The 20,122-nt window shown below is 41.0% G+C and overlaps 1 protein-coding gene across 2 annotated transcripts in view; it reads left to right on the top strand.

Moving 5' to 3' along the window:
* The window catches only part of slc6a9 (solute carrier family 6 member 9), an 87,432-nt gene that overhangs the window by 27,443 nt on the left and 39,867 nt on the right, over positions 1–20,122 (top strand). The window contains exon 1 of one of the 2 annotated variants that reach the window (XM_034104339.2): positions 1,334–1,598. The exons of the other annotated variant lie outside the window; for it this stretch is intronic. Within the exon in view, the coding sequence (XP_033960230.1) occupies positions 1,557–1,598 (42 nt within the window). The 5' untranslated portion in view covers positions 1,334–1,556. Of the gene's footprint in view, positions 1–1,333; positions 1,599–20,122 lie in introns of those variants that run through there. 2 annotated transcript variants of the gene reach the window in all.

Here is a 20,122-nt window from a genome sequence, read left to right as displayed (position 1 = left end):
TTTGGTGCGGGCACTTGTTTTCATTGCCCTCAGTACTTCCTCTGAGCACACTGAATAGGGCGGGTATATGGTAATGATTCCTTCATTGGATCCCCTGTGAGATTCTAATCCTCTGAATTGATAGACAAATGAATAGCATCCTGTCTGTGTTGCTCGTCTTGTGTTAAACATAACTGGAGGGCCTCCACTCAAGCGGCAGCGGCCATTGTCCCCGGCTATCAAACACCCATTAGGCCAGGCGCCAGTTGCTTGTCAACTGTTGACATTACCAGCACCACATCCTGTCAGAGAATTGACGACGAGTCTCCTTTCTGCTGCACGAGTGATGTTTTTGTTCGCAGCTCTATAGCGGATGCACTTTTACCTTTTTCTCTCACACTCACTTCTTCGCTCTTTTTGTTGTGGGTAACCATTAGCCATATGGTGGCTAACAGGCATAACAATGTGTGTGCGACAAAACAGAGGCTCAGGAGGGAAGCGCTTGAATTTGAAAGGGTGTAACTCTGTGAACATGTCGCGTACGAGGCGGAGGAGGAGGACTTTGGCTCCGCCGGCCTCTCGGTGTGACACGGCAGAGGTGGTGGTGGTGGTGGTGGTGGGGTGGGGGGGGAGCATTGGCAATGTCAGGGTGTAGAGACGGACAAGGATTTGGAAGAGTCAAGTGCCGCTGAAAGGGAAGTTGTTGGTGGTCTGCAGAGTTGCAGCAGCTGCCTCTGAAAACAAACGGAAGAAATAAGAGAGACAGGGAGAAAGAGTGGAGGGGGGGAGGCAGGGGAGTCTGATGGAAGGCGTGCGGGCTCCTCACTTGTGGACTCCTCACTTTTTTTTGGGTCCCCCCACTTTAATCTGTTGGGAGAAAGAGTGAGGGAGAGAGAAAGCTTGGCCGTAGCCCATGAGTGCTCGAGACCTCCCCCCACTTTACTCCGGTCAGCTTAACTAGAAGTTTAGCACCCCCCACCACCATGTCCCCATCCTCTCTCCCGCTTACTTGCTCTGTATTCAGCCTAGGTGCTGGAGTGACAACGAGCCATTCATTGTGGAGGTAGAGGGAAAAGACTGTGGATCTCTCCTGTGTTTCTTTTTTTGACATGGGGGGTGGGTGGGGTTGGTGGGAGTTGGGGAAAAAGGGGGGACCGGCGGAGGGGGGAATGGGGGGGAGGGGCGCATATTCCTGAAATGGTGAAATAAGACAGAAAAAAAGGGGGCAGAAAGAGAAAGTGAGAGGGGAAAGAGGGAGGGGTGAGTAAAAAAGTAAGAGCGCAAAGGAGGGAGGGATGGCACAGCCGGGATGGCAGAAGGAAAGGGAGGGGGGGAGAGAGAGAGAGGGGAGAGAGAGTGGGCTACCATGCCGAATGAGCAAGAGAGGCGGAGAGGAAGCAGAGCTCCATCAGATGAAATGAGGTGAAAGTAATTCAGGCATTAATCAAGCCAGGGCAAAAGGGAGGGTATACTGTGTGTTCTCCCCCCTCTTTCGCTGCGGAACTGAAAGACAAGGTGTGAATGAAGGAGCCTACAGTGGCCAGCAGAGAAGCACCACTGGGTCACAGCATCAAATCATGTCCGACTCGAACACCACTGCCGCTACCACCGCAGACCAGGTCAGTTCAAGCTGTCATTTTGTTTGCTTTTTAACTTTTTTTATTTTTTTACTGGCATCACCAGCGAGCGTGTTGATCTTTCTTCTCTCATTAGTTGTGCCTCAAACCAGCTTAAGCAGCAGGAAACATCTTGTTAGAAGAGTTCGAACTGAGACTTCTTGGACTGAGAGAACCTAACAAGTTCCGGTCAGATGTATATTATCTTTAGATCCCAATTCGGAAGTAGTTAGAGGAAGTTTCTAAGAGCAACCGAGCGAGTGTGTGTGTTTCTTGGACTATCAAAGCAACGATTGTTTTGCCCGGAGCTGCCTGGACAACGGTACAGGGTCCTGAAAGAATTGAATTCATCAAGACGAGCTATTGTCTACGCTGCCTTATTTTTCGGTGATCATTCAGGGGGTCTGTGACGACTCAATACCCCCCGCACCACGTGAGGAGGGGGACGCAGCTCTTTAAAAACCTGACCACGTGTGGCGGCCCTGAAAAGTTTTTATAAGTAATTGCAGTGGGAAGTCTGGGCAGCGCTGTGAGGGATGGGGTTGGTAAGGAAGTGGGCTGGTCCGCCGTGTGTGTGAAAGAGAGTGACAGAGTAGAAAAGCCGAAGTGTCCAGAAAAGGGCGATATTTATACCCCCCCTCCAGCCCCCCCACCCACAAGCTGCTTTAATCGCACACTTTGGCACATCCATCCTTTGCTTGGCTTTCTTTTTTTTTCTCCTAACTTTGAAAAACGTTGAAACAATTAACTCCTCTGATCTGTTTTAAGATAAGATATACAGTTGATTCCAGTATGGCAGGTAGAAACAAAAAGTGTGTGTGAGTTTCTTTGTTGTTCTGTGTGTGTGTGCATCCGACCTTGCTGCCGGTTGATGCTGTTAGCCAAGTCCTTGTCTCCTGTTTCCGATTGCTACTGTCAAGGCTGAGTCAGCTTGCTACAGTTCTGGAGGCAAATACACACACACACACACACACACACACAAAAATTCACATAAAAAGATAGGCAAACAAGTTGTTGTGCACACACATGTAAAACACCAACACATCTGCTCACACAGAAAATTCAAGAATGTATTTTAGGTGGGAGGTTAAAGGTGTTTCGATTAGCATAGTGTGTATGCAGGTGTTTGTGTGTATGCATTCAAAACTAAAAACTCAGCAGTCCCCATGCTATTCCGCTGACTCTAGTCCAGGTGCTTTTTTTATTTAAGCTAAATAAGGACACATCTCCACTGATTCTGGACCTTTTTTATTCGTTAACACACGTTTTTTGTATTTCTCCCAAAGCTTTGACTGACAGGACTGTGTGGTTCATAATTATAACTATGAATACATGAGTGTTATCATCAGAAACCCACTGAAGGTTTTCCGGTGAACTTCACACAATCATCTTGCTCCACAGCAACTCTTATCAGCTTTGTTAAAAGTATTGGATTTGTGGATGTGTTTTATGTTAAATGTCATAAACCAGACACATTGATGCAGGTACACCTGATATGGCTCTGCCACTGATATTGAGAAATAAACGGTAGAGGGGAAAAGGTTATCTATGCAGGCCAGTGAGAATGTTAATGTACGTATACAGCTTTCAGCAGTCACGTCACTATTCTTATAGAGGGCAAAAATGAATGCCTTTGTTCATTCAAACAGTAAGCTTTCTTTCGTTAAAAATGCATACCTTTTTGACCAGTGTTATACATTCAACACGGGTCACATGTAATTAGTTGATACAGGTCCCACATTGTATGAATATATATCTTGCTCTTCCTTATTCAACTATATTATTTTAGAACTTGCAAATTATTTCAAAACGGGGCATTTAAGAGTATTTTATTAAAATAAGAACACAGCTTTATGTTTAAAGCTCTAAAACACCCAAAGATTATCTGTGAATTAACCACTTGGTCTTGTGTGGGCAAGGTACTTTTTTGTTTGGCTAAATTTGTCGGAAGGTTGAATTTGAATCATTAAAAGTTGGGTTTCTAAAAAATTGTTTAGATGATCTCACTCAGTGTAAAACAACACAATCGTCTAATAATGCTGAAAATATATCCCATAGCGGGAGCTAGGAAATGGACAATATTATTAACATATTGTTTTTTAATTGCTGCTGCCGCTGTGCTTTAATTAGTGAATATGCAAAAAACAACCTTTTCATCGCCTGTTTTTATTTATTTTTGCAATCGTAGTTATTTATACAGAAACTACAGTAGATTGGGTTGCATACATTTTTAAGCACTCATTGAACAACCACTATTAATCAACAAACCAATAGCACTCTTTGGAATACATTTATACAATTGTGTTTCGATATAGGAACCTGATGCTGTAAGACAGAATCTTCTCCCGTTTTTTTTAAAACCACCCAAAATCCCGATCAAAAGTAGTTTTTTTCTGACTGCAAAAACAATTAAATTAAGAATTGCCCATCTCCGATCAAAGCCCGCTTCTTAATTCCTCGTTGATTACATGGGTCGCATCCGTCCTCTCAGCGGTAGACTGACCTCGCGGTGTTTGGGACAATAATCCGAGTTCATGTGTGCGTTTAAGGCATGCTCGACTAATAATTGGAGTAATAAGGAGCTCAGATGAATTGCTAATTGCTAAGTGAGTGCTGGCGATTGCCTTTGACATCCTTTTTACTGAAAGAAAAGATCAGATCGGGAACCATTTCCATATCCCGACAACAGCACGACATTGCTTTGACTTCATGTAGTTTCAGGATATTATACGCTATTTCATAATTTTTTTTATTACTACCTTATATTCAAGTAACGCACGTTGTATTTGTTTGTAATTGCACACTTTGAGACGATTAGGATGATTATAAACTATTTGTTTTTCTAATAAAGAATACATAAATAAAATTGTCAAAGTTGATGGACAATGTTTCAATTGTTCTGATGTCGAATGTTCATAGACGTTAAGATGCCTGCCATATAATCTGCAGAGAACCCGCTGTTTTTGTAAACTGCCGTTTATGGTAACTACTGACACAATGTAAAAGACGCTTTTACAGGGATGAAATACTGTTTTTGGTTGTTGTCATGTTTCTCTTGTATGAAAAATTGACTGAAACTTCTGTTGGTTGTATAATCTTCGTTTGAAAAATAACGATAAATAATCCTTGAATCCTTAGTCGATACCACAGGCCTGAAATAGTCATAAATCAAAGAATTTGCTTTAATAGATGACCCAAATTATGCATTGTATATAAGCAGATTTTTCTGGATCATAGAGGGCCTTGCCAATAAGCTAATGAGGCCTGTTGTGTAGAAAAGCAGAAATTATTCGCTGTAGTGGCATTTATCCAGATCACTGTTGCACTCCAACACCTACCTTTTATGTTTATGTCTCCTATTGGAAAATACGTAGACATATTTACCGTATTGCCCTGCAGGCTGTCAAAGAGTGATATTAAAAACCCTTGGTATTTGTTTTAGCAGGAATTTTGCAAAAACACATTATCCCAAAACTTTTGAAATGGAATTGGATTTGAAACATCCACGGAAATCTAATATAATATGGTAGCTGCTATGTAGTTCAGTACATTACATTTAGCGGTGGAAGCCAGCAGGGGCCCACACACACATGCACAAACTCTGCTCATCTGGGGGCAGGTGTTGCAGTTTATGGAGCGGAAGTGCAAAGTATCTATATTTACTCACTGCACTGAGCAAGCAGGGGAGCAGACACATGTGGAAAAGAGAGACAGGAATACATATGGTTGTGTGGGTTTCCGCATTCGTGTTTGTGTGTGCCCCTTGTCCATCCCCCTGTGGTGGCCCTAACCTTCAGTCTCCCTCTGACTTCACTAAGTTAAGCTTGCGGGCTCACAGCTGCCTTGCAGAAGCACAGTCATACAATAAATACATGCATGGTTGGGTGGACGAATAATTGCAAGCTTGACTGATAAGTTAGAGGAATTAAAGTGGATAATGCCTGGCTGGAAGGTGAATAAATACCCTAACAGGAGGGACATATTATTGTCCTCTCTCTGTGCTTATTTGGACATGATTATGGTTAGCAGGGTTTCCCACACATAGACTATACTTGGGCGGGCCGCCCAGGTATATTAACGGCCGCCCAAGTATATTTCACGACCCATTTAGTTTTTTTTTATTTATTATTATTATTATTTTTTTATAAAAAAAATTTTTATTCGTACGCGACCACGACGCCATCTGCGATCGATTAACTTGTGGACAATGATCCCTCGCTCCCTTGCACTGATCTCGCCTCCTTCTGGCCTGTTAAGTGGCCTGCCTCACACAGGGTGACTGGATGTCCACATGATGTGGCCTGCCGACATGGCCACTGTCATACAGATTATAAATCAAAGCCCTTGATTGGTCTCTGTGTGTCATTCAAGCTCGGGATAAGCTCAGCTCAGGTGAGGTAAAGGACTCTCTGAGTGTTTAGATAGTTAACTTAGTCTAAGTTCTCAGTGGGTCTCAAACGGTGTGGTCACCATTTATGTAAACACATATTTCCATTTGAGAGGGTAGTGATTGGTCTAATGGATAGTGAGGTGGGCTGAAGATCGGAAGGCTGTGAGTTCAATCCCGCCAGGAACACCACCACTAGTGTGCCCTTGAGTAAGGCACTTAGCCTTAGTTACTCCAGGGAGAATGTCCCTGTAATCGGTCATTATAAGTCGCTTTGGATAAAAGCGTCAGCTAAATGAAATGTAATGTGATTAGTAAAATATGCATGAATAAATAAATAAAAAGTTAACTGGGTGAAAAAAGGTAAGATACACTCTTTTTAAAACTTGTTGAGAGAAAACTAGTCTTTGCTGCTGCCTCAAAGAGGAGCAGGGGGAGAGGAGGGAGACAGGAGAGGCTGATTCAGGAGCACAGACACACTCACAACTATAAATGAACCAAAAATAAATTAATAAACAAGTTTCAGTGTTTTTTTCATATTGGAAATGGTATGTTATTGGTTATGGCCATGATTTTATGATTATTGAAATGTATACAGTTCTGTTTAATATAGGTGTTTCCATAGATCTAGTCTCTTTATTTTCCCCTCAAAATGCACCAGATTGATGCATTTAACTCCAAAATAAAAAATAAAATCTTACCGGGGGCATGCACCTGGACCCCCCCTAGAGGATTTGAGGTCGACCCCCACTAAAAATCACATGGATAGGTTCCTAAATACATTTATAAATACATTTATTTTTTTAAATAGTAACCCATTTCCATATGTTCATGTGTGGGTAGTAGATTTAAACTATAGGGCTATCATTATGGGCCCTGCCTGTACCTGTTCGCTCTGCCATCGCGTGAAGGGTCTGCTAACAAGCGACCAACAGAAAGGTTAATGTTGTTGTACGTCACCTCAACCCCCCCCCCCCCCCCCCCCCCCGCTACCACATACATTACATATTTTAAGCTCAATTACTTTGTTCTATGTTTAAACCTTCAGACACATTTTGACGTTATTCAGTTCAGTACATCATTTATTTTGTGATGATTTAAAAGTACAATCCAGAATAATATACGTACTCGCCGTTATCTTTTTGCCATCATAGCCTTTTTTTCTTTTCTTAGCCAGGCCCCTTTAAGTTATTTTATTTATTTTTGTCTGCTTTTGAGAAGCTACTGTATAAGTTAGTTATTTCTGCAAGAAAATTACAATAAAATGACTGTTTAATCTTCACATCTTGTATTCATGTCTATAATTTTGAGCACCAAATGATTGAAAAGTATCGATAAGAGTATCGAAAAATACCGATAAGCGGTATCGGTATCGATAAAATCCTAACGATACCCATCCCTAGTTTTAAGTAACGTATACATATATGGAAAGGTGAAAGTAGTTTGTAGCCGTACTAGAGTTACCCTACTCATGCAAAAACTTGAAGAAGGTTGGGGTTGTCAGGGAATATTTTCTCCTGCATGTCCTCTTTCGCCCTCTGACGCAGATGCCCAGCCTTGGGCAGCATGTTATCTCCCTTAAGGAGGGGCTGCCCTAGCACTTTGTTATTGTTACCAGTTGATGACCGCGCAACTCTCGTCAGAGATAGTTATTGTTGTGGGACACCTGGAACACATCCTTCTCGGCGTGTTGATGACCCGAGCCATAAGCGACAACAAATGTGATTCAGTGTCCTCAGCTGTTTAGTCTATCTATTGAAGAATGTTGATTATTACACTCTGAACTAGTTAAAACGTTGAACTACAGAAGGGTTCTTCAGAATTGATTTTGGCATCTCAACCGTGTGGTCAGATCGTGGCCCATGACATCTCTTGTGAATTCTCCGGCCGAAGCTCCAAATAAACCGTCTGTTTGCCATCAAAGCTCCAGCTCTCCTTGTGTCTCTCTGAGTCCTGTCTCCAATTGCTTCAGACGTTTCCCCCACAGGGGTCATGGTAAGGGTTAACTGCCATGAGCCTTCAGTGGCATAGGGCAACATTTGTTCAACTTGAAGCCTTTGACCACTGGGATAGGGGTTGACGGGTATATGGGTTATTTTCAGCGGTCTATAAGAAGGCCTGTTTAGCCCCGACTTTAGGCAAAAAAAAGAAAACACCAATAAATAAGACATAAAATAATAAAATAGCTATGGTAGATTTTTCTTCTAAAACAACCAACCAAAGTTCCCAAGAACTCCAGGTGATAGTTGCTTCCAAGCAAAGCCTTTACGAGGAACATGCTATCTTATGTTACCTTGGAAGTCCCTGAACTTTGACTCGAACAAACTGGTATTGGTTACCCATTCATTCAAGTTCCCGGGAACTCTTTATATCAAGCCGGACCTAACTGGACCATTGTGGGGAGTTCAGATTTGCTTTCCCCAGTGAAATGGCTGTGGGATAATAGTATGGAAGGTCAATAATGAATTTATTGTGGAGGTTATTCTTGTTATGACATCAGTTATTGTGAAATAACTGCACAGCTACTGTGTTTTCATAACAAGAATGGCTCAGACTTTTATTCAAATGTACATTTTTAGTCTAAATTGCACTGGTTAGAATCTGAAATATGAGCTAGGTTTTAAATCTGTAAATGACAAAAAAGTCCACAGAAAAAAAATCCTTTCTTAAATGTAATTTAAAAAAAAAACATACAACATACTGCATAATATATATTGTTTATATTTAATTATAAATATGTATAATTATTAATGATGCATTTTGTGCACTCAACAGCTTAATTGTTTAAAGTTACTTAAAATAATTGGCCAAAAGCAACCGTGAATGGTCTACACCAGGGATGGGCAAATGGCGGCCCGCGGGCCGCATGCGGCCCCCACCTCCTCTTTTTGCGGCCCTCAGATTAATTTATAACGTAATTAATAAAAAAAATATTTTTAAAAAAATATATTATTTTTTTTTACTTGTAGTAGGCTACTGATACCGTCCACTAGACTCCTAGTTACGTCGCGAGCTGCGTAGATGATTTCAAATACCGCGAATTAATCTGTGACGCATTTGGGTGTATTGTGTTTGTTTCCCGGGAAACCCTCACAAGAAACACCAGCTGTTGTTATGCCTGCTGTGACGTTAAGTTGCCTCTTGTAATTATGCCTTTACAAGCTTAAAAGTTGTTTTTATCATCTGAATTTGGCGAAAAAAGTTTAATATTCTTAAAACCAAGACTTTGTTTATTTGAAATAAGATGAAAACAAACTGTCACGGACCCTGCCGTGTTATCTATGATTACTACGCTTTTCATTCATAATTTCAGCGGGAGGGAGGGGGAGCGGCGCTGAGGAACAGCAGAGTGCGGGCTGACAGGTGTCTGTGTGGACATTCCCCTTATTGTGGAATAAGGGGAATGCAGAGACTGGCTACAAGTGTTTTAGGTTCAAGTTAGACAACTAATGTCTGGGTTAGTGTTCATGACTTCATGTGTATGTCATCTAATGGTTAATCTCAATACACACACATTTTCCGTGCTTTCCAATAGTTTAAAATTGTTTTATTCCACTGTTTAATAACCTGTTCAATACAAACATGCCACTTGTAAAAATGAAATACAATTTCTGTGAACTGATATTTGTTTAGTCAGTTTAGAGGATGTTCCCTTTGATTGTAAAATGTCAATGAAGATGTCAGACTTAGTATATTTGTTAATAATTACATACAACACATGGAATTGTTGTGTGTGTGTGTTCCAAGTGAATCTGCGGCCCCCTGGTGGCCAGTACATCAATGACGTGTCCCCCACCACCATCAAAGTTGCCCATCCCTGGTCTACACTAAATGCGTCTTTTGTTTGTTTGTTTGTTTGTTTGTTCGATGTTAAATATTCCCAGTTTCGTAGGCCTGTCTGTGGGGTTTAAAACTGTGCATGAGTCTGCTTCCTTTCCAGCATGTTCACCAACCCTGTACACGTTCCAGGGACTAACTGATGCATAGTTGTTACATTTTTGTGTTGACTTTGCCATTAACCTGCAGCTGATTATAGTTACTGAGTAAATCCTGCATACCAGATATTCCTTTTATTATTTTGTAGTAAGGAAATGAATGTGCATTGCAGTATACAGGCGTGCGTCCTTATTGATAGGTATATATGTTGCCCCTGCATCCGTGATATAACAGGCTTGTTCTAGATCCAGGTTGCAGTTGAATAGTCCATTTAGCTTAGGAACCTTCCTAACGGAGGGAAATGACCCGGAAGTCCCTCAGTGGCAGCCATGATAAGTGCCGTCCGAATTCTCTAGATCAGGGGTCTTCAACTAAAATTCAACAAGGTCCAGTTAGAGAAAATGTCCCCATGCAAAGGTCCGGAACATCAAAATGTCTAACTTGCTTCATGAATTAGTGTGAAATATATTGAAGTGACCTGTAGCTTTATCAACGTCTGCATGTAATCAACAACTGACTGCCAATCAAATAAAAAAAGTGCAAAAACAACAATATTTATTGTAAATTAACATTACTTAAATACTGTGGATATGTGTAATGTTCCTCTCGGGCTGCATTTACAAATAAAATAGAGAAAATAAATAAAATAGCTTTTGAAAATATGTGCATCTTAAAAGTGCTTAATTTTAGATAAATCAAATAAAGTGTAGCAGCAGCTTGAGTTTCCCTTTTTCTTTGTTAACCGTTTCACATCATGACTTAACAGTTTCAGACGATTATAGAACAACATCAGTCTTTACACATCATAACAATTGAACAGTTTTAAAGTTTCTCTTTCTTTCCCTCTTATATTGCAGTCCCTCACTCACTTTTTTAAAATTCAGTGTGAGAATTGAGCTCAGCTTGTCCTGCCAGGAGTTTGTAAATCTGGACTGAAATGGTGTCAGGGCCATTCTCATACACATGCAGGTGCTCATTGGTTACAGTGATGCAAACACAGGTATGGTGAAAAAAGAGAGAATTATTCGAAGCAGAAAAAAACCAGCGTAATATACCATCTGACAAAGGCCTGTGCTATAATGCTTCAATTAACTGGCTATTCTACTCAGATCAATAGGAGACAGAGATGTTATAAATCAAGGGTTTTTATTATTATTTACAGCAGGGGTGGTGGGGACCTTTTTCCTTTCAATTTTTACAACATCCTCAGAGGGCCATACAAATTATTGAACTCAACCTCTGCTTAAAAAAACTAAAATCACAGCCCATTCATTTGGCCTTTCTTTCATGCTGTGCAAAGAAAAAGCAACCTCTTAATCCAGATATCTCACCATGACTCACGCATGCATGCACGTGCACGGTGTGACATGACCACCAACACAGAAAGATATGGACACAAGATGTGTGCAAATGTATTTAGTATCCTATCCATGTGAACATGATTTAAGTGGAGGGGGGACCTAACCTCCTCTAGGGGGGTCTGGGGGCGTGCTTCCCCGGGGAAGATTTTTTTTTAAATATTGAAGTTAAAAGCATCAATCTGGTGCACTTTGAGAGCAACATGAAGAGATCTATGGATACATCTCTCATCAACACCCATATGAAACAGAACTGTAAGCATATTTTTCTTTTTGGATATTTTACAAATCACTCCCCTTTTAAACTCTATTCTTGTTATTTTTAACAACTTTTTTGTTACTGTCATATAGTATTTTATACCTGTTTTTCATTTAGTCTCATTAATAACTATATTGATCACATCAAGGTGTGCCTTAACCTCACTGAGCTGAGGTTATTTGAGCCTCTCAGGAGAGCTCTCTTCCACCTGGTTGTAGAAAAGCTCTTTAAAGAGCCTGTGACAGCCTCCCAACAACTGTTGTGCAATGAAATATTGGGCTACTAGTAATCTCGAACCGTCAGTTTAAAAAAGAAAAAGCGATACCGTTTCGTTAAATATCAATAATTTCGAACATCGCGGGGAAATTTCTTTACTCATTTTGAAGTTTTGGGGGAAGCCGGAAGTGACGTCAATGCGGGAACGCTTCGAGAGCCAAACACGGACAAAGTGTGTTGTGTCATGCGTAGAAATGGTGAATTACTGAGATTAGGCACGTTAATAACGTTTTAATGAAGTTGACTACAGTATATTCATATTTGTCAGTGCTTTCATGTCAATTCGGCGACATAAACATAAATGATCGTGGTGAAGATGATGATTACATTAGGATTAAAAATCGGGAGTGAGAGCTGCTGAATTTCCTCCCGTCGGATGTGATATAAAAACAAATCGATTATTTTTGTGGTTATAAACTCAAGTGGATGAAACTACATTTATTAGTGCTTTCATGTCAATTCGGCGAACATATGATACATTAAATGATGAGTAAGAATGATGATTAAAAATCGTTTGTTTGAGCCGGTCTGCATTCCTGATGAGAAAACAAACCGATGCTTTTTGTAGTTGTAGTACACCAACGTGGATTAAACGTGTGTTTTTTTACCACAATGTTGGGGAAATTAATGGATAAAATGCACGGATTATTATTATTATTATTCCCACTCCGATCGGGACACTAGGTCCACCGTTTCCCCGCAGCGAGGCTCCCCCCGTTGACAATTTACGTGGGCTGGGTGCAGTGGCGGACTGGCCAATCTGGACGAATCCCGATGGGCCGGTACCGAAGTGGGCCGGTCGGATAAGTAACTAGCACATCCCCCATAGGCGGCGCGTGAGGCTCAGGTTTGAGAAGGCTAAATAACTTCTTTTACCTGACGCTGCCCGCCTCCGGCGTCTATAGAAAAGAGATCAACTCAGTGTGCGGAGTTTAAATCTCTCAAGTCATATTACAGGATAAAGGAAATACAATTTAAACTGCCGTATGCAGAGAAGACGCCGACGTGTCGCACTTATCATTCATATTACATCATCAATCAGATCATCGATCATATAATATCATAATATATCATATATTTCCTTATCTGAGTCAGCTTCTCCAGCCTCATCTGGCCGTGCAACACTCAGTGTCACAGACTGTATGCAGAAGTATTATTTAACACATTATGTTAACGAAACACTCGAGACAAATGTAATGAAAGTCAGATCCACTCGTGTTTTAGACGTGAACGCGCTCTCAGCTGGAGAGAGAAACCCTGGCTTGATTTACCGAGTTGATAACCAGCGTCGTAGGACCGCTTAGCGAGATCTCGTTTGTTAGTTTGTTGTTAGTTTGTTTGTTACTCAAACATATCCAGGGTCTGTTGAACTGGCTTCGTAGTACAGGGCACAGGTGGCTAGCAGCGCTAATGTCAAAGACACAGACATTATACATTATATTTGTATTTTACATCCCGCTCCCCCCGTTGACAATTTACTAGCGGTACCGAAGTGGGCTGGTCGAGAGTCCCGGGATGATTTTTAGTCCCATTCCACCACTGGCTACATGACCATATGATCGCCCATATTGACGCACCTCATTCCTAAACTTCTAACAGATACAACATAAACCGATCCTTCAGCCTCATATGAGCTCTCAGACACGTTCAACATTAACCTGTCATCGCTGTCTGAGCTTGCTGCTGTGTGCACCGTCGTGCGTTTGCATCTGACTGTATATATATATATAAAGGTTTTCATGCAGAGGCTGGGATCCTGGACGGTGCAGCTGGAGCGTTGTGCCCGCAATGACGTCACCCATCATTTGGCGGGACTTGAAGAATCCGCGAGAAGATCCAGAAAATTGTCAACATTGAAGGCAGATTAATGGTTATCAAAGTACAAATATCCAAAATCAGTTCAGTAACGGTTTTCAAGGGGACAATATGTACTCAAATTGATGGGTTTGGATGATGGGGGAAAACCGTGTCACAGGCTCTTTAAATTCGTTAGCATAGCTAGCTAACCAGATGCTAATAACAACAGATCGCCACTGTGCTTACAACTAAAGACACAGCCACGCAAACACTGCGGCATGTATACAGCTCCTTATGGGTATTGCAATATGTTAAGGGCTGGAGCGGCGTTCCGGTGCTCTCTGTCAGCACTCCTTTCAGACGAGACATATACCACGTGAAGACACGTTACGCTCGTGTTGTGTTCAAGGAACCTGTCCTTGGCCAGGAAAAACAGGTACTCGCTTGTTTAATTATTTTTGCGGTCTAGATTTCTTCTTCTTTTTTGAAGTTAGAAGTTGTCCGTCAGTCGGACTGACGGACGGACTCCCCCCCCCCCCCCCACCCCCAAAACGAAAACTCTTCGGTTATCCACAAATTACACAAGTCACCCAAATCAGCATTAAAAAAGCGGAAGGCGCCAACAAATCCTATAGGCCCTGGCTGCGGAACGCGGAATGGGGCGGGGTCGGATGTGGGCGGGGCTGGACGTCCGATGGGCGGGGTGTATGGATATCCTAATGACACAAACAGCATCATCTGCTGGACAACTACAATAAGTACAAATACAAATCTGCACTGACTAAATATAATTAATCTGCACTCGACTAAATATAATTTAAAAACTAAATATAAAAACTTCCTACTAATTAAATGCATGAATGTATTTAAATATGTGGTATAAAAAGTCATATATTCTATATTAGTGTATTTAAGTTCATTATTTAATATTTGTTTTAAATGATATATTAGTGTATTTAAGTATATTATTTAATATTTGTTTTAATTGATCATTCATTTAGTCAGTTCTGTGCATACTCATATCTAGTCCATATATTTCAAATGATACATTGCACTGCATTTCATAGAATGATAGAAAAAGCATTTATTATTTACAACATTTATCATATAACAGAACAATCATTAAGATAACAGAACCGAAAAAGCAAATACAGTAAATATAAAAACCAAACCAAGTACAACAGTGAAAGGCTTTGCTTATGCAAACATTCAACCGCGCTCTTCAAAACAGGCATGACCCTTAAGGTTTTCTTTATCAATGCACTGCTCAAAAAACATTAAATAATCCGACTCAAATTTGAACCTGAACATAAATGCTGTGCTGCCTGGGGATGCTTCAAGCGCTCAGAGAAAGGAGTATGAATGTAAGGTTTCCCCACTGACACAGAGAGGAGGAAAGAATGGCTGGCTCAAGTCAGCAGGAGCAATTTAACTATCACAAAAGACAACAACAGCAACAACATATGTGAGGTAATCATATTTTTCACAAAACGAAGACCACACCATTGGGAAGCTTAACGTCTGTTTAATAAAAATAAGGAACAGGGAGAGGCTTGCAAAGCTCTGGTAGTTGAGACTCAGGTGCAGGGTGAGGGTCTCATTGCAGGTCTTCAGGCTCCATTGAATCCCCCTGAGGTTCTTGTGCTGAAAGAGGGAGACAGGAGAAAGGGTTAGATACATCTAGCAACCCAGAGGATGGGAAATTGCCGACCCATTTTAAACGTAACTTGTTATTTTCACTCTCACTTAAGTCCCTCTCCCTTTGCCATCAATCCAACATCAGCTGAGCTGCAACATAATACAGACAGGTAATAATCAACAGAATCACAAAGACATAATATAGCTCTGCTAAAAACATTCACCCATAAATTACGTTTTTGTTTACTGTTTGGAAGTCTCAAATATCCACTCTAAATCCATATCGATGTATCACAAAAATATCTCTCTTCCTTATTATTGTGTAACGTTAACTATATTATACTAGCTTGAACTCCAAAATGGATATCCTCATTTCACCACCTCCACCCACTACAATCACACGCCCCAATGTTGTATTTAACTAATATGTAACTCCCTCCACCCCGGATAAAAGCACGTTAAGAAGCCCCTTTTCTCTAATTCCACAACGTTGGAGGAAATAACATTAAGAGAACGGATTAATAGGCTGTTCGTGGTTAACGTGTGTTGCTAACGTTATCCGGCATTCTAGCCTAATCTGTTATCTGTAAACGTCAAATATACTGATTGAAGGGATAATCCACTAACATCCTTTAATACACATGTGTAGTTAATTTGATTCAGATGTTCTGATAATATCCGCAATATATATCTTTAAACGTCTTCTTACCTTTAAAAGTCCATCACGATTAATGTATTGATTATAGCTCCGGGTCCGTATAGGTCGGCGTCTGGGTCCGGACCGCGGTCCGCCTGTTGCCGACCCCTGCTCTAGATGATAGGAAAGGAGGTTTCAAACTTCCTTTATAACCTCCTTTAGTTTAGGAACCACTGGACCTCCCTTTACAAAAGGAGAGGAGAAAATGCTGCCCCACAATGCCTTGCAACCGATTTTGACCGAGAAATTATATCATGAAAGTTACGGTGCTTATTAAGCATTTTAAAACGTATGTGGTAAGTTGCCATAGTTTCCCCACAGCAGCAGACGCACATTCATGACGTCCGCTGGCACATCATAAACACGTCGGATAGTGAAAGTGCAGTCGGATTCTCTAAAGTACCGCAGTCTCTTCTCCTAAGTCCTTTTGAATTCTCCTATCCACTATTCCTTAACCCCGTGACGTTTCACTCAGAGGTCAAGGAATAGACGATAGGGTTAGACGTTAGGAGCTGATTTTTGGACTATTCGACCGCAACCCCAGTCTCATTTACTATTTTGGTCTAAAATGTGGCTTCCTGTGAATGATACAAACCATTTTTTAAACCTATCTAAACACACAAGACACAATTAAAACCAATGTCCTTCTCTGCCAAATCATCTAAACCAGTGTTTCTCAACTGGGTCGCGGACCCGTTTCGATGTGAGGGAAGAAAAGAAAATTGAAAAAAATAATTCTTTTCTTTTTTTGGGGGAAAAAGTCAAACTTTTATTTTGAAGGCCCGATTTTCTAACGCTGTGCATGCAGTAGGCGTTGGACTGGAAGTACCGGAGACCATAAACGGTTTTGAAAACTTCTGTCACGTAGCAATCATCTTCTCAATAAAACATGTTTCGATGTTTTTTCGAGTCTTCTGGCCAATCAGGTACAACTTCAGATAAAAATGAACACATAATGAAATATGACCCCCGGTTTGATGATTGACAGGTCACAGAACAATGGGAGCTATCTACCCTTACCCACGATTTAAAGTAATTCACACAGACTATCTCCTCTTTGCTCTTCTCTCTGTGTGGAGCAGCAAGTTCAGCTGTCAGAACAAAGTGAGAAACAAACAATGGCATAACATATTATTAATATGTCGGGTAGTAATAGATTTATTTATTTTCTTCTCAGAGTGTACCAGAATGCGTAGTTTATATGTTAGTATTTCTAAAAATCCCCCCAGACCCCCCTTCTGGGGTTGGGTTTTCAGCATGTGTGCCTCTTTATGTTATACATTTCAGCTTTGATTTCATCATCTCATTAAACCTTTTTTAAAAGCATACTTTAGTTCTGTGAAGGGATATATGCACTGTACTTCACTTTTATTAATATTGTATGCTGAAAAGCGTATATATTATAGCACGATTTTTTGTTGAATAGATTTGAGTGGTTACAAATTTCAGGTCGCGATTTATTGACAAAGGAAAAAGTGGGTCCTGAGGCCTGACCAATTGAGAACCACTGATCTAAACCATTTGCTTTAAGTAAACGTAGGAAGTAGTAACCCATAATGTAAGCAAAGTTGCTGACAGCCGAAATAAACACAAGTAAGCAAAGTCATAGCAATATAGTCCGTTTGTCCGGATACATTGAATGCTAAAACATTCTTGTTCCTTTTCTTTTCCAAAAGGAGTTTTCGAGGTGATTTTTCCTTTGATGATATTTAGGATGTGATCATGAAGCACTGCAACATTGTTATCCATATCAGATTGTCTGCTTAAGTGTGAGTGTTTCATTCAGTCTTTCTGCTGTCTAAAAAATATTAATAAATATATTGGGAGGGGGGGTAATACTTGTTTAGGCTGCATGTGTGCTTGCCTTGCACACTTGCAGTGCAAGGATTGAGGGAAACTCTACACAGATGATGCTTGTTAATACAGCCTCAAGTGAAGAGGTCTAAAACAAAGGGGAATAACAAGGACGGACAATGTAGAAAGTTGTATGTATTTGGGCGGAAGAAAAAAGAGGGAAACGATATAAAGTAAAAGGAATAACAGGATTTGTTAATGAATGACCTCGAATCAGGGGCGGACTGGGGGGGAAAACTGGCCCGGGGATTAATTGACAGACAGGCCCACTTAATGCGCGGCATGTATCGGCCGGCGACGAAAGTATGTTACTTAACAAAAAACCCTATGCATTTTATGTTATTTTGGACAATTATTCATATAGTAATCACATTGAGCCCTTGAGTTGCCTAGAGCAAAAATAGTTACGGCATATATTTAGTGATTTTAATGTTAACAGATCATTGATGCAATAACATTTTGACCCAATTTGCCTGACTTGACACATGGAATAAAACATGGGCGGCGTACGAAGCATCCTCAATGTGGGTGAGACAATTTAACAGGGGGTGTGGGCAGGTGGTGGACCTCACCTCCTCTAGGGGGGTCCGGGGGCATGCTCCCCCGGGAAGATTATTTTTTTAAATGTTGAAGTTAAATGCATCAATCTGGTCCATTTTGAGAGCAAAATTAGGGACTAAATCTATGGCAGTCAGTAGGGGCATGGACTGTGAGCCATAGGGTCGCCGGTTCAAGTCCCCGACCAGACCTATTTGGAGTGTGGACTTCTACTTGGAGAGGTCCCAGTTCACCTCCTGCCCTGCCGTGGTGCCCTTGAGCAAGAAACCAGACAAGGCTGTACCTTTAGTAATGAATATTACATGTTGTGAGGAAATCAATAATTCCAATAATTCCAATAAGTAATCCAAAATGTATTCACTTCAGGTTTACGAAAGTAACTGTAATCAGATTACTCGTTTTTCAAATGTAACACGAGCTGAATACAGTTACTTGATTTTTGTATTCTGATTACGTAACGCCGTTACATGTATTCCGTTACAACCCAACCCTGGCCATACCCCACTGGGCTGGGCTGGGCCGGAACAATTCCGGCCCAAACAAATGTGGGCCGGTAGGATTTAGGTAAGCAAAAAAAAAAAAGGGAGTGGCCGGAACACTTACAAATGTGGGCCGGTAGGATTTAGGCAAAAAAAAGGATTTCTTTTTTTTTTTTAAGGAAACTTTTTTTGTTGTCGTTGGCCCTCCGGCCCACACACAGCACCGGCCCACCGGGGAAACTCCCGGTATTCCCAATGGCCAGTCCGCCCCTGCCTCGAATTAATATATGCCTTCATTAGCATTGCCTTGCAAGTACCCTTTACACTCACTAACAGTTGCTTGGATTTCACATATGTAGATAACTTGGGGTTTTGGCTGTTAACATTGTGTTACCTTGGAGATCCTGTCAACATATTAAATATGATAAGATATTGTTTATAATAAAAAGTTGATCATAAAAACTTCCATTTTGGTTTAATTTATAAATGTCTTCTGACAGACAACTGACTGAATGTGTTGTGCCAACGTCTTATGCTGCCCATGCAACGGGGGAAAGACATTAAATAAAGACTTTTTTTCTCCATCAAACCTCCTGGACTCTGTAGAGAAGTCTGTTTTGAAGTCTTTGTATTGCAATTTATTGGCACGTTTCCCTGCGTGGTAAAGCATGTTTCTACATAACCTGTAAGCAAAAGTTGTGGATAGTACTTGGTTCAAAAATGTTGTACCACCTGGTCTGAGTTTCCAAGCAGGTTTAGCTAATTCAAGAAGATGGAGTTAAAACATCGTAGACAACCAATTGGTGAGAAGGAATCGCCACTAAAAGGACAAGAAAGCATCATGCACTAACATACAATTTCTAAATACTCAAGCTATCATCCATAACGACACAAGAAATGCGGAATGTTCTGACAGAAAATCAGAAACCCAAATATATTACGGTTACTGTCTAGTTTCAAATCATGTCAGCTCTACAACCAACAGAACAATAAACAAAACAGTTTCAATCTAAGCTCCACAGCTGATGTTGTGGAAATGTTGCAGCTTGAACCAAGTATTCACGCACCATTTACTCACACTATTGGCCCTAATGTATGCCAGTGAATAGTCTATGCTGTTGCGATTGGTTGTGTGTGAGTGTCTCTACATGTTTGTGAGTGGGAGGGTGGGTGTGTGGGGGTGTGGGGGTGAGAGGGATGCAGGTGAACAGCTTGCGAGAGCCAACAGTTCCGCAGGCCAGTCTCGCGCATCACTTGATACCCGATGAAGGCCTACGCACAAATGAAC

This window comes from Pseudochaenichthys georgianus, chromosome 17 (assembly GCF_902827115.2).
Source record: "Pseudochaenichthys georgianus chromosome 17, fPseGeo1.2, whole genome shotgun sequence".
NCBI classification, from domain to species: Eukaryota; Metazoa; Chordata; class Actinopteri; order Perciformes; family Channichthyidae; genus Pseudochaenichthys; species Pseudochaenichthys georgianus.
The sequence above is the reverse complement of the archived record's forward strand: the minus strand, read 5'-3'. Positions and strand labels throughout refer to the sequence as shown.